The sequence below is a fragment of the Bufo gargarizans genome, chromosome 6, assembly GCF_014858855.1.
Source record: "Bufo gargarizans isolate SCDJY-AF-19 chromosome 6, ASM1485885v1, whole genome shotgun sequence".
In the NCBI taxonomy this organism is placed as follows: Eukaryota; Metazoa; Chordata; class Amphibia; order Anura; family Bufonidae; genus Bufo; species Bufo gargarizans.
This window is the reverse complement of record NC_058085.1, coordinates 219,417,532-219,444,293: the sequence shown is the minus strand read 5'-3', so window position 1 is coordinate 219,444,293 and position 26,762 is coordinate 219,417,532. Positions and strand designations below refer to the sequence as shown.

Genomic DNA, 26,762 nt, shown 5'->3' with positions numbered 1-26,762 from the left:
GCGCCGTCAAAGCAGTGACAGCGCTGGTGACGATCGGACTCATCCAGTGGCTCTAAACAGTTGATCTTAGCATACTTAACAAGCTGTATTTTAGTGTGATTATCCTGTGTATATAGGTCAACTGATCATTCTTCTTACCGCCCACTTACTATTTACATCAGCACTGTCAGAGGACCGTCAGCGCCAATCATAATCAAGCTCATCTAGCAATTCAAGGTAGTCAACCTATATGTTGTAGTCTCACAATCCATGTTTAAGTGGGATTAGTATATGCAAACGCCCCACAAATATCCATCAATGTGATCATATTGAAAGGTTATTGCTGGCTTAGTCTAGTCAGATGTACCCTTTTGTATAGCAATTCTGCAAATCAGTTTGAGGGGTACGTTAACTACCAACATATATAATGACAGCTTATTGATGCTGTTAATGTCACATATGTGCATGTGCAAGCCTATGAACGGTAGGTATTATGTGGCTGACATTATCCTTACACAGTGGAGGCAGGAATTGATATATTCTGGGATAATATAGCCCATGTACCAGTTTATGGGGATTATTCTATAGATGACACTCCAGACAGGACCGAGTCCCTTCCCATACATAGTGGGCAGACTAAAAGGTAATCATTGAAGGAATGGCTTGAAGGAGAGATATTCATTCAAGCCATTCGGCGTGACCGTTTTAGCTTGAAAATCCATTTGGATTCTGCCTTCAAGATTTTATTATCCCAAAATGCTGCATTATGGCAGAGTTTAAGAGTGTTTTTTGATTTACACATTTGTTCAAGTGACCCTTAAGAAAAATTTGTTGGAAAAATTAGTGACCATTTAATATGCTTGTATAAATACAGGCAGGCATTCTGCCACATTAAGGCATAATCTTTGAACACTTGTTCCCAACAAGCCAGTTTTTTCTCAAAAACCGTGTGGGTTTAAACACTATCTGCCCCTAAAATACCCCTCTGTTCCGCCACTGTGACCCCCGCTGTTTTTTGTACCTGATAATTTAGACCATTGGTACAGGAGGAAAAGACATTTGATTTTCTCAATGGAGTCTCCTTCTCCCTGGCTGTAGGGTGGTCCAACTGCAGAGCGTCACAGCTAGGAAGAAGTTGAGCCTTTTTTTCTTCTCCCTGGCTGATGCGCTCCACTGCGACTGGATCACGCTAGAACAAAGGGAGAAGGAGACGCCCACTGAGAAAACCAAATGTCTCCTCCTCCCTATACTGATGGCCTAAATTAACATCAGGCACAAAAAACAGCAGTGGTCACAGTGGTGGAACGGAGGGGTATTTTAAGGAGGGGGGGATGCTGTAGGGGATTCTTTATCTGATAAGCATACCAGTTTGTAACACAAACCCATGAAAGGTCCTCTTTAATGGAAGCCAAAATCTGCCCATACTAACCACATGTGAAGAAACTTGATGATACTTGCTGAGCTCTTCTGGCTTGATGAGGTCTTCTGGGACTGTCTTACCTCGCTAAAAAAATAGCCAAAGAATTAAAAAACAAAACTGGATACATAAGGAGTTATACATTTTATATACATTTGAGCTTGTAAAAATAAACTGACCTTTTTAAGTTAGGAACATCCAGAAAAATTGTTTGTATGCACTATACTTATGCTAATTAACTGGCTACTTTCACACTCGTTTGGTGCGGATCCGTCTTGGAGGGATCCATTCAGATAATGCAACCGTCTGTATCCGTTCAGAACGGATCCATTAGTATTATCTTTAACACAGCTAAGACAGATCAGTCTTAAACACCATTGAAAGTCAATGGAGGACGGATCCGAATTCTATTGTGCGAGATTGTGTCAGTGAAAACGGATCTGTCCCCTTTGACTTAGACTGTGTGCCAGGGCGGATCCGTTTGGATCAGTTTCATCAGACGGACACCAAAACGCTGCAAGCAGCTTTTTGGTGTCAGTCTCAAAAGCGGAATGAGACCAAACGAACGCAAAGTGAGCAGGTCCTCCGGCAGGCTGTTCTATCGGTTGAACAGCCTGCCGGAACCATCCTGCCGCCAGTGACCGTGTGCCTCCGGGACTGCTGCTCCGTCCCCATTGACTATAATTGGGGCATGGGAGGAGTTCCAGCAAGGCACGTCCGCGGACCGCGAGAGGCTGCCGGAATAAATGTCGGACATGTCAGAGTTCTATTCCGGCAACCTCTCACCGTGCGCTGCAGTGCCTCTGCCGGAACTCCGCCCCCGCCCCCATTATAGTCAACGGGGACGGAGCGGCAAGACGGAACAGCCTCCCGGAGGTCCGTGCCGCTAGTGTGAAAGTAGCCTAAAAAGGCAAACTGATCCATTTTGTACCGCTTGTGAGAGCACTGAAAGGATCTCACAAACCCTGAGGTCTCTAAAATACATGGTAAAAACTGAGGAGTCTAAAGGTACATTTACACCAACAGATTATCTGACCACGTTCTTTCCAATCAGACAAATAATTGGTGTGCATAACAAAGACCTGTGCCATCTGACCAATGATTGGTCAGAAAATCTTTTCAATAATCAATTGGTGTAAATGCCCCCTGACTCAAGCTACTATTATGCATGCAAGCCTTTTGTTAAAAGCATCACATACCTTCTTGCGCTCCGTGGTGAGCACTGTTGCTTTGTCTTGAAGCTGTGTAAAGAGAAGTTATCAAAATAATCAAGATTAAAGCAAAAGCAGCAGTGAGTTCACTATTCAAATAGCTACTAGCTACAAATTCACCTTCTGTATGATTTCTGATGACATTCCCACCAATTCTCCCAAGTCCATAGCCTCTGCTGAACCCTGTTTTAAAAAAAAAAATTAAAAAAAAATCACTCAGAAGCTGAACACAAACTTACAAGGGATCACTAAGACACTAAGAGGTCAAATATACTTACTGCTGCGCCTACTTGAGGGGTAGGGTTGGCCTGCATAGAAATACCAGCTTGTGGTTTCAATGTAGCCAGAGCTGTAAGAAAACCACCAGAAAATTACTAAGAATCTCTATCTATACAAATAAGACTACATTTAAGGCCTCCTGCACACAACCATTTTTCCCGCCGTTTACGTTCTGTATACAAAACCGTAATTTCAATGGTTCCGTAAAAAAACGGAATGTACTCCGTATGCATTCCGTTTCCGTATTTCCGTTTAAAAGATAGAACAGGTCCTATTATTGCCTGCAAATCACGTTCCATGGCTCCATTCAAGTCAATGGGTCCGCAAAAAAAACGGAACACATACGGAAATGTATCCATATGTCTTCAGTTTTGTTTTTTGCGGAACCATCTATTGAAAAGGTTATGCCCAGCCCAATTTTATCTATGTAATTACTGTATATGCCATACTGAAAAACGGAACAGAAACTGTAACAACGGAAACAAAAAACGGAACGGATGCGTGAAAAACGGACCGCAAAACACTGAAAAGGCCATAAGGTTGTGTGCAGAAGGCCTAATACTGTTTTATTCCCTTCCCAACATCTAATGCACTGTTACAGCGCAGCAGAAAGACCGCAAACCGATGTAATAGAAAGGAGGAAGAAAAAACAATCACCGTGCCTAATCGAACGGTGACCGGGCTAAGGTGGCTGCTTTGCCAGGCAGGCTTTTTAGTTAAGGGCCCAAAGGAGGTTATACCACACACCTGCAGCCCAGATCGATGTGACTGGCTAATTGCAGCTCCCACATGTCAAAAGACATTAAGGGGGCTGCAGGTAGGCGATATAGGCCCAAACTTACTTTTTCGCAAGGGATAACAGGAGACTTTCACCCCAAAGTTTGCTACATATTTTCTGCCAACATAGGATGTCTGAGGGCTTGCCATTTGCAGGACAGACACTACTTTTTAAATCTGTACAATTTTGGGGTAAATATGACTTTTTGATTGTTTGACATTTATTTTTTTGCGATCTCAACACCCAAAAAACAATCAAAAATAAATAGCTGTCGTGGAATCATTTCTATTTATTTATAGAGCTGGCTGGCTATGGATGTGGAGATACCAAACGTCTATTTTTATTTTACAACTTTTTACATTTTATGTTCCAATACGGTCATAAAAGACCTGTGAGGGACATTTAACATAACTTTTTATTTTTACTACAGATTTCTCCTGCAACTGGGGATGACATAGTAGCTCCAGTTAGGCTACTTTCACACTAGCGTTCGGGTGTCCGCTCGGGAGCTCCGTTTGAAGGGGCTCACGAGCGGACCCGAACGCAGCCGTCCAGCCCTGATGCAGTCTGAATGGAGCGGATCCGCTCAGACTGCATCAGTCTGGTGGCGTTCAGCCTCCGCTCCGCTCGCCTCCGCACGGACAGGCGGACAGCTGAACGCTGCTTGCAGCGTTCGGGTGTCCGCCTGGCCGTGCGGATCCGTCCAGACTTACAATGTAAGTCAATGGGGACGGATCCGTTTGAAGATGCCACAATGTGGCTCAATCTTCAAGCGGATCCGTCCCCCATTGACTTTACATTGAAAGTCTGGACGGATCCGTCCGAGGCTATTTTCACACTTAGCTTTTTTTTTTGCCATTTTAATGCAGACGGATCCGTTCTGAACGGAGCCTCCGTCTGCATTATTATGAGCGGATCCGTTCAGAACGGATCCGCCCGAACGCTAGTGTGAAAGTAGCCTTAGACAGCCGTATGCTGTCAGCAAATATGCAGATCCGTTTTTTTTTTGTGGTTTTTTTGCAGTTGCAGACCAGTCATCATGTCTGCAAAAAAACTGATTGCATTCCGTTTTTTTGTTGTTGACCCATAGACCTCAAATGGGGCCATGTTCTGATTTTCCCTGTTAAGTACAGGACAGGTTTCATTTGTTTTGCTGAGCCATGTAATGGAAGAAAAGGGCCCCATAGAAGTGAATGGGTCAGAATCTGCAAAGAAAAAACGGATCCACATTTTTGAAAAAAGCATACGGCAGTCTGAATGAACCCTTACAGGGCGAATACAGTTCACAGCCTCACTGCAGGGCCGATCGAGGTCTAAGGGAGACCCGGGAGCTATTGCATTCTCCTCCCAGCCCTTGCGGTCAAATGATTGCTGGGACCTATACAACAAGCAGCATAGTGCTTCCTCAGCTATATATAAATAATGCTCATTTAGTACTGTGTATATAGCGATCAAGAAGGCAGGGAACTGTCCCTGCCTTCTCTATTGGGTGCCCTGCTGACAGCAGGTCCCCCCGTTCAGCAGCTGCACAATTAGTGCAGTCTCTGAACAGACATAGTTAATACGACTGAAAAAAGTCCCAACCACGAAGACGTTTATCGTCTATGGGCAGACGGCAATTGGTTAGGAACCAATAACATTTAAACATTTATGACATATTCCAACTTGCATCTCTTACATATATACAAACACATTCTATCACAAAATATACAACTAGCTATGATCCAATAAGGTCAATGGCTAAAAGGTGTATAAAGAGTCTAGTGAGCAAACTGGCAAGAACCAAGCAAGAAAAAAAAAAAAAGGTACACTACACGTGTGTATGAAAGGACCGTAGAGTTGATCAGATCCCTTGATTTATAATCTTGTACACATGTATAAGAGAAAGTTATATAATATTATCTGGTGTGAAAGTAATGGACCTCAGCAGCGGTCCCCTTAAGGGAGTAGGTTCGATCTCCTAAGCGAGTTTACAAACAGAAAGTGCGGGAACCGCGCTCTACCAAACAGTTAATGTCAGTTCTTGAACCTTGCAACCACAGAAGACCGAACGTCCACTCCAGCTCGCAGAGGCGTTATTCCCAGAGAAATAATGTTCATACGAACAGATGTATAAACCGCCTCCTACTGGTCCACAGGTCTTATAAAGGTTCACCAACCATGGAATCCAAAGCACCGGACACGAATACCTTCAAGAAGGAATAGAACAGATGGTGCAATACCCTCGGGATCTTTAAAGGTAAGAGGTTTATTGTACTTACAATTATTATATGACAAACTTGCACATAGAAATGCCCGACCCGGGTTTCGCTATTCGCTTCTTCAGGGGCTGCGATGCACTCACCGCTGCAAACACGAGTAAAATGTCTTCTACCCCGGAACTGAAACGGACTTCCGTTTTCAGATTGCTTATCACCTACAGGTGTCCGATATCAAATGTGCATGATATAAACATATAAAATCAAACGTGCATAATATAAACATATAAAATCGAGTGTGCATGATATAAACATATAAAATCACATGAATAGTCGATACATACAGTATAAATACATAAAAAAATTTTTTCCATATAAAATGATTATAAAATATATAAAAAAATGTACTGGTATCAAAAGATCAAGCCATACAAACTGCTTTTATATCCCACTCTATATTTAATCCCTGTGGGTGCAGGGTGTCCATCTCATATATCCATTGCGCCTCTTTTTTATTAATTTGCGTGGCGGGATTACCTCCACGCCAATGGCGTTTTACTAGTTCAATACCGCAAAATTTTAAACCACTGGGATCTTTTTGGTGGACTCTTTTAAAGTGGGCTGAAACACTATGTGTTTCCAGCCCCTTTCTGATATTTCTAATGTGTTCTGCCACCCGAACTTTAAGCTTCCTAAGTGTTCTACCTATATATTGGAGCCCACAAGGGCACTCCAACATATAGATAACTCCCATAGTTTCACAGGAGATATTTCCCTTTATCCTTAACGTGGTAGTTTTGGAGGTGGATACAATTTCTTTTATTTTAGATTTTTTCTTTTCTTCCCTGGAGCGGTTTTTGCAACAAGGGCAAAAACCACACCAGGTAAAGGCATTGGAGGAATTCGTAGTGGTGGGATCATTTTTCACAAAGCTGTGTACAATACGATTCCTAACAGTAGGGGCTCTTTTAAAATAAACGGAGGTATTTTTGGGATAAGGTCTCCAATAATCCGATCATTTTTTAAAACATTCCAGTTCTGATGGATAATTTTTCTGATCTGGGGGCACATAGTAGAATAGGACGTGGAGAAGGCAAATTGGTACTTATCCCTCATCTGGTTTGGATCCATATTTTTATTCTTTATTTTAGGGTTATCTGATTTGACTTCTTCTCTCTGTTTATATAATGTTTCCCTTTCATATCCCTTTTCTATGAACCGATCTATAATGATGTTACTTTGATTCTCATAATCTTCTACGTTGGTGCAATTCCTTCTGATACGTTGTAGCTGTCCTTTCGGTACATTGCACAACCAGGGCTTATGATGACAGCTACTCCTTTCTATGTATCCATTCCGATCAGTGGGCTTAAAATAAGTTTTGGTTGTGATTCTTCCTTGTTCTAACATAATTTCTAGATCAAGAAAGTGGATGGTGGTTTTACTAATCTCCTCAGTGAATTTTATATTCCATTCATTGGAATTGATATAGGAGATAAAATTCAACAATCCCTTTTCAGTACCCTGCCAAATACCAATGCAGTCATCGATATATCTTTTCCAAAATCTCAGACTGCCATCCACGGTATCTCTCTTTAGTGCAGGGGAGATGGTGAAATGCTCCCAGTATGCCATAAAGAGGTTGGCAAAACTTGGTGCGAATTTCGGCATCATAATCTCACCATTTCGGCATCATAATCCGCCTTATCTAACACCACTATCCCCCCCCCTTTGTCGGCTGGTTTAATTATTATTTTGTCATCAGGGCTCCCCAAACAGATGGGACGGGGATATATACAGATCTAAGGAATAAATCCACATTTTATCCAGATAACAAAGAAAATGAATGTATTGAAGCATTCAAACGTGGGGTATTGAAGGGACTTGACCAAATAAATACAAGGGGCATGAAGCAGAATAATTTAAGTAAAAAAGAAAAAGAGGCTTTAAAAAATCTTGAACAACATGACAAAATAATAATTAAACCAGCCGACAAAGGGGGGGGGGGATAGTGGTGTTAGATAAGGCGAATTATGATGCCGAAATGGTGAGAATCTTGAGTGATGAAAAGACATATAAAAAACTAAGAGGTGATCCGGTCATCGAATATAAAAAGCTATTAAAAATCCTTCTGGATAGAGGTCTCGCTCAAGGGGTCCTTAACCAGAAAGAATATCAGTATTTAAACAATTTACATCCAAAAACTCCCACTATATATTACTTACCAAAGGTGCATAAAAATGTGGAGCGCCCCCCTGGGAGACCGATAGTCTCTGGTATCGACTCAATCACCAGTAGAGTATCAGAGTACATAGATATTTTTTTACAGCGTTTTGTGACTACTACTCCCTCTTATTTAAGAGACACAGGGCATATATTGGAGTTAATGAAAGATATTGATAACATCTCAGACAACACCTATCTAATGACCCTGGATGTTACATCGTTATACACTATAATACCTAACGAAATCGGCATGAACGCGGTCAAATTTTATTTGGATGGGGATGAGCAGATGGGTGAAAACCAAAAAATATTTATCCTGGACTGTATAGAATATTGTTTAAAACACAATTATTTTTGGTATAATGATTATTATTTCCTGCAAACTTCTGGTGTGGCGATGGGTGCGAAATTCGCACCAAGTTTTGCCAACCTCTTTATGGCATACTGGGAGCATTTCACCATCTCCCCTGCACTAAAGAGAGATACCGTGGATGGCAGTCTGAGTTTTTGGAAAAGATATATCGATGACTGCATTGGTATTTGGCAGGGTACTGAAAAGGGATTGTTGAATTTTATCTCCTATATCAATTCCAATGAATGGAATATAAAATTCACTGAGGAGATTAGTAAAACCACCATCCACTTTCTTGATCTAGAAATTATGTTAGAACAAGGAAGAATCACAACCAAAACTTATTTTAAGCCCACTGATCGGAATGGATACATAGAAAGGAGTAGCTGTCATCATAAGCCCTGGTTGTGCAATGTACCGAAAGGACAGCTACAACGTATCAGAAGGAATTGCACCAACGTAGAAGATTATGAGAATCAAAGTAACATCATTATAGATCGGTTCATAGAAAAGGGATATGAAAGGGAAACATTATATAAACAGAGAGAAGAAGTCAAATCAGATAACCCTAAAATAAAGAATAAAAATATGGATCCAAACCAGATAAGGGATAAGTACCAATTTGCCTTCTCCACGTCCTATTCTACTATGTGCCCCCAGATCAGAAAAATTATCCATCAGAACTGGAATGTTTTAAAAAATGATCGGATTATTGGAGACCTTATCCCAAAAATACCTCCGTTTATTTTAAAAGAGCCCCTACTGTTAGGAATCGTATTGTACACAGCTTTGTGAAAAATGATCCCACCACTACGAATTCCTCCAATGCCTTTACCTGGTGTGGTTTTTGCCCTTGTTGCAAAAACCGCTCCAGGGAAGAAAAGAAAAAATCTAAAATAAAAGAAATTGTATCCACCTCCAAAACTACCACGTTAAGGATAAAGGGAAATATCTCCTGTGAAACTATGGGAGTTATCTATATGTTGGAGTGCCCTTGTGGGCTCCAATATATAGGTAGAACACTTAGGAAGCTTAAAGTTCGGGTGGCAGAACACATTAGAAATATCAGAAAGGGGCTGGAAACACATAGTGTTTCAGCCCACTTTAAAAGAGTCCACCAAAAAGATCCCAGTGGTTTAAAATTTTGCGGTATTGAACTAGTAAAACGCCATTGGCGTGGAGGTAATCCCGCCACGCAAATTAATAAAAAAGAGGCGCAATGGATATATGAGATGGACACCCTGCACCCACAGGGATTAAATATAGAGTGGGATATAAAAGCAGTTTGTATGGCTTGATCTTTTGATACCAGTACATTTTTTATATATTTTATAATCATTTTATATGAAAAAATGTTTTTTATGTATTTATACTGTATGTATCGACTATTCATGTGATTTTATATGTTTATATCATGCACACTTGATTTTATATGTTTATATTATGCACGTTTGATTTTATATGTTTATATCATGCACATTTGATATCGGACACCTGTAGGTGATAAGCAATCTGAAAACGGAAGTCCGTTTCAGTTCCGGGGTAGAAGACATTTTACTCGTGTTTGCAGCGGTGAGTGCATCGCAGCCCCTGAAGAAGCGAATAGCGAAACCCGGGTCGGGCATTTCTATGTGCAAGTTTGTCATATAATAATTGTAAGTACAATAAACCTCTTACCTTTAAAGATCCCGAGGGTATTGCACCATCTGTTCTATTCCTTCTTGAAGGTATTCGTGTCCGGTGCTTTGGATTCCATGGTTGGTGAACCTTTATAAGACCTGTGGACCAGTAGGAGGCGGTTTATACATCTGTTCGTATGAACATTATTTCTCTGGGAATAACGCCTCTGCGAGCTGGAGTGGACGTTCGGTCTTCTGTGGTTGCAAGGTTCAAGAACTGACATTAACTGTTTGGTAGAGCGCGGTTCCCGCACTTTCTGGTTGTACACATGTATATCTGTAGGTTTTGAATATATTTTAGTTCCTTTAGCTTAGGCTACTTTCACACTTGCGTTCAGAGCGGATCCGTCTGGTGTCTGAACAGACTGATCCGCTCCTACAATGCAGATGACGGGATCCGTTCAGAACAGATCAGTCTGCATTATATTTCAGAAAAGAATTCTAAGTCTGAAAGTTAGTCAGACGGATCCGTCCAGACTTTACATTGAAAGTCAATGGGGGACGGATCAGTTTGAATTTGAGCCATATTGTGTCAACTTCAAACGGATCCGTCCCTATTGACTTACATTGTAAGTCTGGACGGATCCGTTAGGCTCCGCACGGCCAGGCGGACACCCGAATGCTGCAAGCAGTGTTCGGGTGTCCGCCTGCTGAGCGGAGGACAAACTGTGCCAGACTGATGCATTCTGAGCGGATTCGCATCCACTCAGAGTGCATTGGGGCCGTAGGGATGCGTTCGGGGCCGCTTGTGAAAGCCTTCAAAACGGAACTCACAAGCGGAACCCCGAACGCAAGTGTGAAAGTAGCCTTATTTATTTCATGTGGGGTAGCGATAAGGGAACCCAGACAGCAACGTTCTGGATCGTACCGGACACTTTGGTGTCCGTGTAACAAATTTTGGCGTTAAAGTCTGTGTTCATTGTTTAAATCAAGCCTGTTGAAGGGCTGCAACGCAGCCAATCAACAAAGGCTTAAGCTGTGGGCAGTCGGAAGCCATCACAGTCATGCCTAGTATTGGCATGGCCACGATTGGCCGGCGCACTGTGCGACCATGCATGCATAAATGCTGGATCACATGGTGTGGCACCCTTCTGCTCTAACTAGTGTAGTGACAGGACGCTGCTACAGGGTCTATTTTAAAAAAATGTGCTGGTGACCTGTAGACATTGATCAGTGCAATACAGGTCCTTTGAAACAGGGAGAAAGAAATACCATACTTAATCGTGCTGTTCAGTCTGAGGGTGACCTGTTGGCAATTTTGTTAAGTACAATCCTACTCCTTTGCACAAGAGACAGGCAAATAGTTAATCCAGGAATCTGAAACTGCGGCCCTCCAGCTGTTGCAAAACTAACTCCCACAATGCCCTGCTGTAGGCTGATACCTGTAGGCTGTCCGGGCATGCTGGGAGTTGTAGTTTTGCAACAGCTGGAGGGCCGCAGTTTGAGATCCCAGAGTTAATCAGTCTGTTAATTGTGTGGGCGAGACCTTCCTATTTTTGTGGGTGAAACACCTTTACCTCGCTACTGTCACAGGAAAATATAATAGTTAAAGGGAACCTGTCACCTCCCAAACCCATTCCAATGAGTGGGTTTGTTTCTGATGAGGCCTTTCTTCCTGAAGGCAGATGCAGTAGAAGTACTGGAAATGTTTTATCCCCTGCACGGCGCGCTTCTCCACACACGCTTTGAGTCAAGGAGGCAGTGGCCTCTATGCTTAAAGTCATGGTAACCACGCCCCCTTCCCTGTGACTGACAGACAGCTGTTCGCAAAGGCAGCCAAACTCTCGTGTATAAGCACCATCAGTTAATGTCATGGCTTTTTTGGCACTTTTTTTTTTTTACAGTGTTTATCTGATGGGGTAGATTATGTGATATATTTGGCGTACGTGGCATACCTAATATGTGTTTTTTCTTTTCCCATTTATTATAAAATCAGGGGAAAGGGGCGTTTTGTTTTTGTTTTTTACTTAAAACTATTTTTTAGTTATTAAAAACACTTTTCCTTTATTTCTGTCCCACTCTGGGACTTCAACTTTAGGGGGTCTGATCCCTCCTGCAATGCATCACAATACACCTGTATTGTGATGCACTGCCTGTTAGCGTATTACATTGAGTAAAACACTAAGTTGCCTAGGAGACCCATGGGGTATATCATGGGGTATTTTTATAGAGACTATTCTTACGGACGTGGCAATAACCAATATGTCTACTTTTTATTTATTTTAGTTTTACTGAATTATATTTTTGAAAAAAAAAGGTGCAAAAAAAAGTTTGTCACCTTACATCACAAAAAATGTAATAGCAAGCGATCAAAAAAAGTAATATCCCTCCCAAAAAATAGTGCCAATAAAACAGTCCTCTCATCCCGCAAAAAATGAGCCCTTACCTAAGATAATTGGCAAAAAACTAAAATAAAAACGGACTCAGACTATGGAGATACTAAAATTGTTTATTTTGGTTTATAAAAAAAATAAGTGTAAAACAAATACATTTTAAAAACCTTTTAGGCAGCCGCGTCCGTACGAATCTGCTCTGCTTTTTTTTCTGCATGTCCGACTTTTTAGTCCGGCGGCTTTCGCCGTGCTGCGCCGGAGCTCCTCCCCTGTCCCAATTATAGTCAATAGGGACGGAGTGGCGGTCCGGCAGCATGGCGAAATAGCGGAAGGACGGATCCGACATGGTGAACAGCCTGTCGGATCCGTCCTGCCGCAAGTGTACCTTAGGGTAGTTAAATTATTGTTTATTTTTTAACCTATTAACCTATTGCAGGGCTCCAGATGGCGACCAAGAATTGCAAAATGGCAACAAAAGTTTGTAGTCTTGTCGCCATTTGCGCCCAGACCCTCTGCTGCTCTGCCACTTTAAGAAGAATGGGTGATTTCATCCAGCAGGCAGGCGGCAATCCAATAACAGAGCTCCGTACAGTATAGAGCTCTGTTATTAGAAAGGAGCTTGATCTTCAGAGTCATGAAGACAGGGAGCCGCTCCATGCCGACTGCGCCATAGAACAGAGGTTAGCTTGAGAAGTGAATACTTAATCCACAGACTGTCACAGTCACCCCTGCGCTGCCGCTGATGAAGGCTAATCCTTATCTTTACAACCCTGATAACACTCAGGGGGCCGCTGGTGCTCCGTGTGAGCTCCCTGCCTTGGCTCAAACATTCTTAAGCGAATAAAAGAGTTAATAGGAGCCGCTGGTCAAGACACTAAAAAGCCAGTGAACCATATCTCTTTCAATAATTGCACCTAGTAGGAGATAACCTCCCCTCCTACTAAGGCCTCTTTCACACTTGCGTTGTCCGGATCCGACATGTACTCCACTTGCCGGAATTACACGCCGGATCCGGAAAAACGCAAGTGTACTGAAAGCATTTGAAGACGGATCCGTCTTCAAAATGCTTTCAGTGTAACTATGGCACCCAGGACGCTATTAAAGTCCTGGTTGCCATAGTAGTAGTGGGGAGCAGCATACTTACCATCCGTGCGGCTCCCGGGGCACTCCCCAGTACACTTTACCATGGCTGCCAGGACTTTAGCGTCCCGGCAGCCACGGTAACCATTGAGAAAAAGCTAAACGTCGCATCCGGCAATGCGCCGAAACGACGTTTAGCTTAAGGCCGGATCCGGATCAATGCCTTTCAATGGGCATTCATTCCGGATCCGGCCAGTGTTCTGGATTTTTGGCCGGAGCAAAAAGCGCAGCATGCTGCGCTATTTGCTGCTGCCAAAAAACGTTCCGTTCCGGAACTGAAGACATCCTGATGCATCCTGAAGGACGGACTGTCCATTCAGAATGCATTAGGAAAATCCTGATCAGTATTCTTCCGGCATAGAGCCCCGACGACGGAACTCTATGCCGGAAGACTATAACGCAGGTGTGAAAGAGCCCTAAGCAGGACTTTTGAAAGATTTGGTTCACTGGCTTTTTAGTGTCTTGACCAGCGTGGGGCTCCTATTAACCCTTGACATACTTAACATTAGCAAGTGTGAGATGACTGATGATCACCTCACCACTTGCTAATGGCTGCTGCTGCCCAGTATCTCACCCCTCCCCAGTCTCCTAGCAACCGTGCGTGAAAATCGCACCGCATCCGCACTTTCTTGCGGATGATTGCGATTTTCACGCAACCCCATTAATTTCTATGGGGCCTGCGTTACGTGAAAAACGCACAAAGAGGAGCATGCTGCGATTTTCACGCAACACACAAGTGATGCGTGAAAATTACCACTCATGTGCACAGCCCCATAGAAATTATTGGGTCCGGATTCAGTGCGGGTGCAATGCGTTCACCTCACGCATTGCACCCGCGCAGAAATCTCGCCCATGTGACAGGGACCTTAGGCTTCTTACAAAATAAAGCCATTGTATGGGCATTTGCACGGGGCCTTCGTTTTACGTCCCCACGTATAAAATCTGAGGCACATGCAGGTACAGTTTTGTACTATGCATTATGGATCTGCACTAGGGCTGCAGCTAACGATTATTTGAATAGCCGATTAATTTCTACGATTAATCGGGAAAAACGACAAATACAAAACAAAGCGGTTTATATGATTTTACCTGAAAAATTATGTTCAAAGGCCATATTAAAACAAATTGTGGGTGGCGCTGTTATGGAGAGGGGGATCTGTGGGTGGCGCTGTTATGGAGAGGGGGATCTGTGGGTGGCGCTGTTATGGAGAGGGGGATCTGTGGGTGGCGCTGTTATGGAGAGGGGGATCTGTGGGTGGCGCTGTTATGGAGAGGGGGATCTGTGGGTGGCGCTGTTATGGAGAGGGGGATCTGTGGGTGGCGCTGTTATGGAGAGGGGGATCTGTGGGTGGCGCTGTTATGGAGAGGGGGATCTGTGGGTGGCGCTGTTATGGAGAGGGGGATCTGTGGGTGGCGCTGTTATGGAGAGGGGGATCTGTGGGTGGCGCTGTTATGGAGAGGGGGATCTGTGGGTGGCGCTGTTATGGAGAGGGGGATCTGTGCACTGTTATGGAGAGGGGGGATCTGTGCACTGTTATGGAGAGGGGGGATCTGTGCACTGTTATGGAGAGGGGGGATCTGTGCACTGTTATGGAGAGGGGGGATCTGTGCACTGTTATGGAGAGGGGGGATCTGTGCACTGTTATGGGCATAACAGTGCACCGATTCCTTTCCCCATAACAGTGCACATATCCCCCCTCCCCATAGCAGTGCCATAGACAGATCCTCCTCCCTCCAGTAACAACTAACAGGCAGAGAGGAGGGCGGCGTAACGTCACTTACTCACGTGATGCACCTGCTCCGCCCACTTTATGAATGAAGGAGGCGGAGCAGGTCCGTCACGTGAGTAAGTAATGTTACGCCGCCCTCCTCTCTGCCTGTAGTTGTTACTGGAGCGTCACGATTGTAAGGTAAAATAAAGATGCAGCGACTTAAAGTAAACCGCCCGCCCGCATAGCAACGAATCGGCGATTATTCGATAACTGGATTCGTCGACAACGAATCCAGTTATCGATTAAATCGATTAATCGTTGCAGCCCTAATCTGCACATCAAATATTGTAGCATGCATGAGCCATAAAGTTTAATTCCATGAAATCTGCCTTTTTTATGCACATATCTAATCATTTAACATTTTTAGGAAAGGTTCATTTAAGAAGCTGAAACAATTAAGTCACAAAAAATAAAAATTAAAAAATTAAAAGCTAAAAAATGTTCTTCTGCACACTGTCAGTATGCAGCATTTTCTGAATGATTCTGATACCAATAGCCTTGTAGAAATCTTACACAGAACACAGCGGTTTATCTCCAGCTCTGGGATGAACCAGTGCCAGTGACTTCCGCTCTGTTTATGTTCCATGTGCCTGGCGGGTCGCGTTAATTTTTGTCCTATTGCAGATAGGGCACAGTAGGCAGGCTCATGCTGTAGATAGTCGTCTTACAGCCAGACATATTGCAAGAAAGAAGGGGCTGAGCTTCTGGAACACAGTAAATATTTCTTTATATATTTTTCGTAGTTTTAATTGAAATATGAGAAAAGATGAACAAGCATAAAAGGTATAATTTAATTGCCCCTAATTTTATCGTTTTGTGATTTGTGAATGGGTCTGAAAAGCTAAAAACGCCATACCTTCACGTGCAGCTGTTACTTCCTTAGTAAGACGGGCTATGACACGACAAGCAGCATCATGTTGGTAGAGAGCATGGGAAAGTTCTTGGCGAGTGGTCTGTAGCTGCTGCCTTAGAGTGAAGCTGTGAAGCATTACAGCATCCTAAGCACAAAAAGAAAGAAGACTAGGAAACATACAACCAAACATCTACACTCACCTCACCTAAAGTGCAGACAAAGGAAAGCAGTGAGGTTTGTGTTATAAACAAGTGAATCATATAATAATGCACAATACTTAGTCATTCATTGTCTTTATTTACTCTGAAAAGGAAATGCATGTAATTTAAGCTGAAAACAGACAGTGCTCCCTTGTGTGGTACCATTAGGTAATCAGAATGTAATCCCCTCCACTTGATGGAAGACAACTATATCAGCATAAATGGCTGCTGCAGCCACTGGTACCGCTGCTCAGTAAATTCTCCACAAATGAAACAAAGTCAGACAAGAGAAAAGGTCCAGAAATGTGCACTCCCAGTAGATCACAAATCATTGAGCTGAAGAGTATTTAAAAAAGGTACAGCAATTAAAAATGCTGTTCAGACAACAAGTTTTGAGAGTCAAGACCGCTTCCTCAAATAAAAAAAAAACAGACTTAAGCACAATAAAACACATGTATAATAACAGGTATAAAAACAGACCAAAACCCAGTTAAGGTTAGGGCTCATGAGGGTTAGACATACATAAAATGTACAGCTGGAGAATAATCTTCATGACTTAAAGGGAACCTGTCACTGGGATTTTGTGTATAGAGCTGAGGACATGGGTTGCTAGATGGCCGCTAGCACATCCGCAATACCCAGTCCCCATAGCTCTGTGTGCTTTTATTGTGTAAAAAAAAAAAAGATTTGATACATATGCAAATTAATCTGAGATGAGTCCTGTCCCTGACATCTCACATACAGGACTCATCTCAGGGTAATTTGCATATGTATCAAATCGGGTTTTTTTTACACAATAAAAGCACACAGAGCTATGGGGACTGGGTATTGCAGATGTGCTAACGTCCATCTAGCAACCCATGTCCTCAGATCTATACCCAAAATCCAGGTGACAGGTTCCCTTTAACATTAACATAAGGTAGATTTAATAAAAAAAAAAAAAAAAAAAAAAAAAAAAAAAAAAAAAGAGCAAACATTGGTATTGGTTTTCTGATCTGAACCCACGCAGTGAAATTGTGGGGCTCCGATCAGTTACCATGGTATTTTGGATCCTGATGAGGGTTTTCAGGCCTGTCATGGTGATCTGCCTGCAAAACTGTGGACAAGAGACCGCTCAGCAGGTAGAATGTAAAAACCCTTATAGACCACAATAGTTCTCAGTTATGATCTATGGGACAAGTGATCAAAAGATCCCAGGTTCCATGCAGTGGTTTTAGTCCGTCCAATTCTCACCATTATAGTAAATGGGATCAGACAACATCCCTGTAGCTTCCGACAATGCCAGTTACAGAGAGATCCAGCAGGCTGTTTCCAGAAGGAACAGCCTGCCAGATCTGACAAGCGCTAGCCTGAAGCTAGCTTTACAGTGATCAAAAAGGTAATTACGCTTAACGGTAACTGTATCTCCTGGATGCGTCCACGACAGCAACCTTTGTGTTAGTTCCGCCTCTATCAGAGACAGGAAAAACATGTACAGTTTAAATTGCTCCTCCCTACAGATCTTCCTCAGTGGATTTCCCAGAACCTATTCCAAAGGATCAAGACTGTTAAGCTGTAGATATTCTACTCATATGCACAACTACCTGTAAGTGCAATTACAGTTTCCCCTAGTCATTTCCACGACACCACCCTTTGAGACTAAGATGTAGAGCTTTGATAGATGGAGATAGAAAGATTAAAAAAATAAATAAAAAATAGAGATATAGAGATATAGAGATATATATATATATATATATATATATATATATATAGAGATAGAGATAGATTATATATATATATATATATATATATATATATATATATATAGAGATAGATATGTAGATAGAGATATACCGTATTTATCGGCGTATAACACGCACTTTTTCCCCCTGAAAAAAGGGGGCAAATGATGTATGCGTGTTATACGCCGATATAATGTTAAGAAGCCATGTTTTTACATACCGGAGGTATAACATTAAGACGGCGCAGCGCCTGCCGCAGCTCCCTCCTCATGCGCCGCCTGTCCCAGCTCCCTCTGTCATGCGGCGCCTGCCCCAGCTCACTCTGTCATGCGCCGCCTGCCTGTTCATTCATAAAGTGAGATAAGCAGGCAGGCGGCGCATGAGGAGGAAGCTGGGGCAGGCAGCGCATGAGGAGGGAGCTGGGGCAGGCGGCGCATCAGGAGGGAGCTGAGACAGGCGGCGCATGACCGAGGGAGATGCCGGTCTGCGCCGTCTTAATGTTATACCTCCGGTACTACAGTAAGTACCGGTACCGTACAGCGCGTCTACAATTAGATGTGTTTAACAGTTGCGGGGCCCGGTGTATTAGAGTGTTTAACAGTGATTGAATGTTTAACAGTTGCGGGGCCCGGTGTATTAGAGTAGAGTCACTGCACCGGGCCCCGCCATGAGTGTCCCCGCCTCCTCTCTCCACACTGATCCATCTGATGGGGGATCTGTAGATGACACTTATGGGGATCTGTGGATGACATAAGTGTCATCCACAGAGCCCCATAAGTGTCATCCTTTTACATTATTTACCTTATAAGTGGTAATATTAATAAAAAAAAAGTTCTGAGCTACCCTTATTTTGCTTCAAAGTTCTTTATTTGAAATTTTAATTTTTTTCCTGAAATTTCCCTCCTAAAATGAAGGTGCGTGTTATACGCCGATAAATACGGTATATGTATATATATATATATATATATATATATATATATATATATATATATATATATATATATATATATCTACATATATCTATCTCTCTCTATATATATATATATATATATATATATATATATATATATATCTCTATCTATCTCTCTCTCTATCTATCTCTCTCTCTATCTATCTCTCTCTATCTATCTCTCTCTCTATCTATCTCTCTCTATCTATCTCTCTCTCTATCTCTCTCTCTCTCTCTCTCTCTATCTCTCTCTCTATCTATCTCTCTATATTTCTCTATCTATATATAAAAAATCTCTCTCTCAAAGGTTATGTAGCGCATGGCGATCATGGCTGTACTATGGAAAAAAGTGATTATCTAAGTGGGTATGAAATAACAGCTTTCGTTCATACATTAAAACTACAAGGGTATTGGAAATTTTATTTAATTTGTTGCCCCCCAATATCCTAAATTGGGGATGATGGGCATTGTGTCAGTTAGACTATAGAGGTCTTGGAATGTCTCATTTGAGGGTCATAATGTATAATTGATTAGGGATGTCGGACATTATATGTATTCTTCTAATTGTGCGGCTTGGTATTGTGGTTATTTCTTATTAGAGGGTGGTTGGTCTTGTATTTCGGTCGGCCTAGTAGACGTATTGGTATGAGTTGTGTTGGTTATGTGTGTGAAATACTCTAGACGTTGGTCCATATAGTGTAGGGTCTGGTGTTGATGTGTTTGTGTGTGAGGTGTGACTATCTCATGTAGGAGATGAAGTCTCCCACCATAGACCAAATCCCTCAACCTCATCTACTTCAAAGACATACATTAGTTACATCCCCATCTATTCCCATTATATATACCTTATACAACCATACTTTAAGATTGCTGACAGTCCATCCCCACTTAATCCCCACTTTCCAATATTCAATTTTAATCCCCAGCATTTACCTCCAATACTCACTGTATTTTCACCCCTATTCACTATACCATGACTCCATTCCTGATTCTATATTGTCTTATCCTGGCGTTCCAAAATAAACAATTGCCTTAATCAGGCACAGACCAATTTACTCTACAATCAACACTACACGATGGGCTGAACCCTAAATTGATTAACTCATAATGGTCCACCCAATAAATTCCATGCAGACGCCGCAAGTCCTCCACTTACTAATGAAGGGACCAAGTGAAGTCCCGAAACGTGTTTAGGAGTACGGAGGGACATTGCCAACAGAACAGTAACATCATAAAAAGAAAAACCGGGCAGCAGAAGCGCTCCCCCAACTTTATTACGGCCCTCAAACCGGCCCGGTGGATCCCGATCACGAGACCAACACTAGGTCACGTGCATGCTACACACCAACAGCAGGCGCACGCGCTCAGTTACCACGTCGGACGCAGACAGACGGAGAACAGATCTGCAAGCAACATCTCGTTGGAGCATCGAAGGAGGACATCACCGCGTGGTGGGTAAGTGATTTCTGTACCTAAGACAGTACGGGACGCCGTACCGAGGTTCAGAACACCAATTCCCCCACAGGTCATAATTTATTCTCCAAAAGCTAAAGCTCCACCGGGGACCACATTGTACATGCTACACTGCATAGGACAGTGCTACCTTTTCTTTTCCAGCGCAACCCTAGATTTACCAGCCTAAGTCCCACTTGGGACCTTATTGTACATGAATATATTTTACAGGACCGCGCTGTACTTTTTTTTTTCCCCCTTTTAGCGCAACCCTACATATCCACCCATTTATAAAGGGACACAGACTGATCACAGACTACTGGGAAAGGCCTTTTATTATCCACAGGAATTCACCAGAAACCACTTATTACGTGGTCAACAGCACCATCACTACATTTTATGTATTTTTCCTACTTTTTTCATTCCAAAACTATATGGCTTTCCACTATTCATTTTTAATAGATTTTATGTCCTATTTTTCACCATCACTTTGTCCACTGCACATTTTTCACGGATACATCCTAAAATACCTGGTACCAGCCACCCCCTATCTGGCACCCACCACAAGTGTCCAGACTCCCTACTTACTCCCCTTATGGCCCAAAAATCCCTACCTGATTTTAATATATATTTCAATTAAGTATTTTAAATAAAACCACCATATTTAACCCTATTTATGAGTGTGCCTGCTACTTCACTATGTTACAATATTGTTTCACCCAATCATGCTACGGTTCTCATTGCTATGTGCCTCGTCTCTACCTTTTCCTATGTGCATTTTGCCTCCACATTCACCACCCTGTTCCTCTTATTACCTTCTAGCTACATCTGCACCTCTCTCCTTTACGCCTCCATGTACAGCTCCCATGCTTTATTTACCTTCCTTAACCATTTGAACCCATCATGTCCCAGGATGCAGCACAACAAGCTCTCACAAATCCAACAACCATTCGCTCTATCTTTTACTTTTACTTCTTATTTCAGGGGATCTCTTTCCTAACCCTGGCCCACCCTGTTCCAAAGTCAGCCTCTCCACCATATCACACAGGAACCTTGTCAACTTCAACATTCGTTGTCAGTCTTCTCTTCACTCTCAATTGTGCACTCTGGAATCCACTATCTGTAACAAGCTCCCATACATTCACAACCTCTTTCTTACTCTTAACTTGCTGTCCCTCACTGAAACCTGGGTTCAGAAATCCCACACAGCTTCCTCCGCTGCTCTTTCCTATGGTGGCCTACAATTCTCCCATACCCCCAGATCTGAGAACAGCCATGGTGTGGCCGAGTCAGCATTCTCCTGTTCCCACAATGCATCCCCCCCCCCCCTCCCCCAGAGGGTATGACTCTCATACCCTTCTTTTGAGGTCCACACCCTCAGGCTCTTCCATCCCCTCCCCCTCTGAGTAGCAGTTGTATACCACCCCCATGGCTCACCCACCCAGCTCCTAGACCACTTTGCAGCCTGGCTGCCACACTTCCTGTCCTCCGAAATACCAACCATTATCTTGGAAGACTTCAATATCCACATAAACAGCCCCATCTCCCCTGACTGCCTCCCAGCTTCTCTCTAACCTCCTCTCTTGGCCTCTCACAACTTTCTAACTCTGACAAAGACTAACACACTTGACTTTGTCTTCTCCCAGGCTTTGCTCAATCTCAAACTATAATTACTCCCCTCTCCCGCTCTGACGGCTCTCCGCTCCTTCACTAACAAATCCACACCCATCCGAGCACACCCCTAGATATTACACATACCGAAATCTACAGGCCACTGACCCATCACTCATTGTTGTCCCCAATCTCTTCCCTCTTCTGCCCCAATCTGGCCTTAAATCACTATAATGACACCCTGAGAAGCACCCTGGACAAAGTAGTGCCCCCTACTCAAAACCTCCAAAACATAGACCAAAGCAGCCTTGGCTTACACCAAAAGCTCACATCCTCCAGCATTGCTCCAAGAGTATTTAACCCCTTAGTGACCACCCATACGTGTTTTTACGGCGGTCACTAAGGGGCCTTAGGCTGGGCTGCCGCGTTTTTACGGCGGCCCGGTCTAAGCGCTGCACGGCTCCCCCGTGCAGCGGGGAGCACGGACCCAGCTCTCACATGAGAGCCGGGACCCTGCTCTAACAGCCCGGACCGGCAGGAGTGCCGATCCGGGCTGTTTAACCCTTTACATGCCGGGCGCAATGGCGCCCGCTGCATGTAAAGTGGTGACAGAGGGAGCGGACTCCCTCTGTCTCCCATCAGCACCCCGAAAATAAGATCGCGGGGTGCTGATGTGTTCGGAAGCTTACCTCACTTCCGATCAGGGCCCCGAGCCTGTCTTCAGTTATTTCCAGCAGGCCGTGCCTCTCTGGCGCCACCTGCTGGTCAAGGTTTGAATAGCATCGCTATTCAAATGCTATTGAAATGCTATTGAAATGTAATGCCTTATAGAGATAATGCATTACATTTTAAAAGCAATCAAAATACTGTATATTATAGTCCCTTTGTGGGACTTTTAAGTAGTAAAAAAATAAATAAAAAAATACACATTTATTAAATAAAAAAAATTCCATAAAATAAAAAAATATGCTTTTTTTTCATTGAAAATACGCTTTTCAATGAAAAAAATTGCAAAAAGAAAATATCCCCCATATGTTTGGTATTGCCGCGTCCGTAACGACCCGGACTACATAAATATTACATAAATTATCCCCTATGGTGAACGCCGTAAAAAATAAAAATAAAAAAAATAAAGAATTTCTAATTTATTCTTAGTTTCCACCGAAAAAAACGTAATAACAAGCGATCAAAAAGCGCCATTTACTCCAAAATGATACCAATGAAAAATACAAGTTGTCCCTCAAAAATCAAGCCCTCACACAACTCCATAGAAAAAGAAAAAAAAAAGTTATGGGTCTTGTGAAGTGGCAATGCAAAATCATTTTTTGGGTTAATAAAAGGGGTTTTATTGGAAAAAAAAGTAGTAAAACGTAAAAAAAATTATAAGTATTTAGTATCACTGTAATCGTACTGACCCAGAGAATAAAGATATTATGTTATTTGTACCGAAAAATGAACGCCGTAAAATTTATAATGTAAAAACGCAGTAGCAGTATTGCTATTTTCCCCCATCTCCCTCCCAGAAAGAGTTAATAAAAGTTAATCAGAAAGTTATGTGTACCCAAAAATGGTTCCATTAAAAACTACAACTTGTCCCGTAAAAAACAAGCCCTCATAAAGCTATATAGACGAAAAAATAAAAAAGTTATAGCTCTTGGAACGCGACGATGAAAAAAGGAAGAAAAACGCTTGGTCATAAAGGCCCAAACAGGCTTGGTCACTAAGGGGTTAACGCCTATGGGAGAAAAAAAAAAAAAAAAAAAAAAAAAAAAAAAAAAAACTCATACACCACAGAACTTCCTCCATTACAAATTCATGCTAAGTACCTATAACTCTGCCCTTAATCTTGCCAAACTGATATAATTCACCACCCTAATCTCCCCATAGATCGTAATCTTGAAAGAAGGGCCCTCATTCCTCTTGTAATTACTGACATGTCTGTTGCTTTTGTGGGGGTCAGCTAAATAGTGGTAGGCACAGCAGTCAGACAGTAATACTACGGTACAGACCATACTGGGATTTGCCGGTTTTCTTTATTTTCTTACATAAACAAAAAATATAGGGCCTTAAGATTCAGGCAAAAACAGATTCCTGCTCGGCTGAGCACTAACTAAAACAAGATCACCCTTTCTTTACAGGCGTCCTACTACAAGCCACACGACAACACAAAGTGAACTTAGTGTCCTTTTTGACATTTTAGCAGACTTCAGAAGTAATGGTGAAAGACTGTCCAACCAGCCCACACATGCTCAGAGCTCTGCTTATTTGTGGGCTATAAAAGGTCTGCACCATCACCTGGCTGAGGGCTATATAGGAAACCTGTTCGGGACAGGAAGGGAATGAGAAGCCCCACTACCAAACTGCTCATCATTCTATAAAAATCCAGGCCAGACAACACCATTAACAAAAGTCCTCAGCAAACAAATGCTCTCATAGTCGATATATCCACTTCCTGTAGCCTAGTACATTGTATATGACAGAAACCTAGGTGAAATATAGCGATGTTCTACTACTTTTCCAGTCACCATCTCACACTGTTATTTATGGCTGTTTGTACATGTATCCCTGAATTGTAAAGTACTGCAGAATGTTGGCGTTATATAAATAAAGATTACAAATTTCAGTTTTATGGGAAAATTGAGAATGAAAAAATGTATATTTTTGTTCAAACACCAAGAACAGAATTTCTCCCAAACCTTCCTGTAACTGCTTTTTGTGGAAGGTTTTCTACTGAGCAGCAAGGTGTTTGTTAGCCTGGAAGATAATCCCTGCTCTTAGATGTAGATTTTTCAGCTTCAGATGAGGAACTGGGCACTGCATTACCAGGTTGGTAATATGAGACAAGTGCAGAGGAGGAACGTGGCTCAATTCTTTTATACATGGAAAACAAGCTCTTCTGGGTCAAAAAAAGGGATGACTAGTATTTTGGGTTTTTCCCTTTTCATTTTGTGTAGAACCTTCAATAGAATGCTGATAGGAGGGTAAGCATAGAGTAGCTCCGATGTTCATTTTATGGAGAACGCCTCTACAATTGTTGGTTCATTCTGAGGGTAAAGAGAGCAAAACTTATGCAGTTTTTTTGTTCTTTCTTCTGCCAAAGATCCATTGTCGAATGCCCCCCCCCCCCCCCCCAAGTCTTTACCATCGTTTGGAAAGCCTGATCTTCTAGACTCTATTCACCAGCAATGATCCGATTTCTTAATTTCTGCCAAAGTGTTCTCTCGTCCCTTCAGATGTATTGCTGTCAGATAAGATTTTTTTTTTTTCTGCCCATTGAAATATTTTGTTTGCTAGTCTTTTCAGGTGATACCCCCCACTCGCATCTGTTGTCATTAAACTGGGGGGGGGGGGGGGGGGGGAATAGGCGATTGTTTAGCCACCAGCAAAGTCTTTACCTGAGACAGGATGAAAGAAAGATCGATCCTGAAGTGCTCTCGAATGATGGAACAGCCAGTATATACAGTTGCAAAAAAAAGTATGTTAACCCTTTGGAATGATATGGATTCCTGCACAAATTGGTCATAAAATGATCTGATCTTCATCTAAATCACAATAGACAATCACAGTCTGCTTAAACTAAAACAATTAAATGTTACCATGTTTTTATTGAACACCCCATGTAAACATTCACAGTGCAGGTGGAAAAAGTATGTGAACCCCTAGACTAATGACATCACCAAGAGCTAATTGGAGTGAGGTGTCAGCCAACTGGAGTCCAATGAATGAGATGAGATGGGTGGCGTTTGTTACAACTGCCCTATATAAACCACACACAAGTTCTGGGTTTGCTTTTCACAAGAATCATTGCACAAAAGAGCTCTCAGAAGACCTACGATTAAGAATTGTTCACTTTCATAAGGCTTGAAAGGGTAATAAAATTATCTCCAAAAGCCTTGCAGTTCATCAATCCATGGTAAGACAAATTGTATATAAATGGAGAAAGTTCAGCACTGCTACTCTCCCTAGGAGTGGCCGTCCTGTAAAGATGACTGCAAAAGACTGCGCAGACTGCTCAATGAGGTGAAGAAGAATCCTAGAGTGTCAGCTAAAGACTTACAAAAGTCTCTGGCACATGCTAACAACCCTGCTAGCGAATCTAAGATACGTAAAACACTAAGAATGGATTTCATGGGAAGATACCAGAGGAAGCCACTGCTGTCCAAAAAAACATTGCTGCACATTTACAGTTTGCACAAGAGCACCTGGATGTTCCACAGCAGTACTGGCAAAATATTCTGTGGACAGATGAAACCAAAGAAGTTGTTTGGACGAAACACACAACACTGTGTGGAGAAAAAAGGAGGCACACCAACATCAAAAACCTCATCCCAACTGTATGGTGTTGGGGGCATCATGGTTTGGGGCTGCTTTGCTGCATCAGGGCCTGGATGGATTGGCATCAAAGGAAAAATGAATTCCCAATTTTATCAAGACATTTTGCAGGAGAACTTAAGGCCATCTGTCCACCAGCTGAAGCTCAACAGAAGATGGGTGTTGCAACAGGACAACGACCCAAAGCTTTGAAGTAAATCAACAGAATGGCTTAAACAGAAGAAAATACACCTTCTGGGGTGGCCCAGTCAGAGTCCTGACCTCAACCCGATTGAGATAC

The 26,762-nt window shown here is 42.5% G+C and overlaps 1 protein-coding gene across 1 annotated transcript in view; it reads right to left on the bottom strand.

The window, feature by feature from the left end:
- Nucleotides 1–26,762, bottom strand: part of PRPF19 (pre-mRNA processing factor 19) — a 276,098-nt gene that overhangs the window by 150,054 nt on the left and 99,282 nt on the right. The window contains exons 4-8 of the mRNA XM_044296948.1: nt 16,221–16,362; nt 2,886–2,956; nt 2,728–2,790; nt 2,596–2,637; nt 1,409–1,483 (exon numbers count right to left, since the gene is read on the bottom strand). Coding sequence (XP_044152883.1) covers nt 1,409–1,483; nt 2,596–2,637; nt 2,728–2,790; nt 2,886–2,956; nt 16,221–16,362 — 393 coding nt within the window. The remainder of the gene's footprint in view (nt 1–1,408; nt 1,484–2,595; nt 2,638–2,727; nt 2,791–2,885; nt 2,957–16,220; nt 16,363–26,762) is intronic.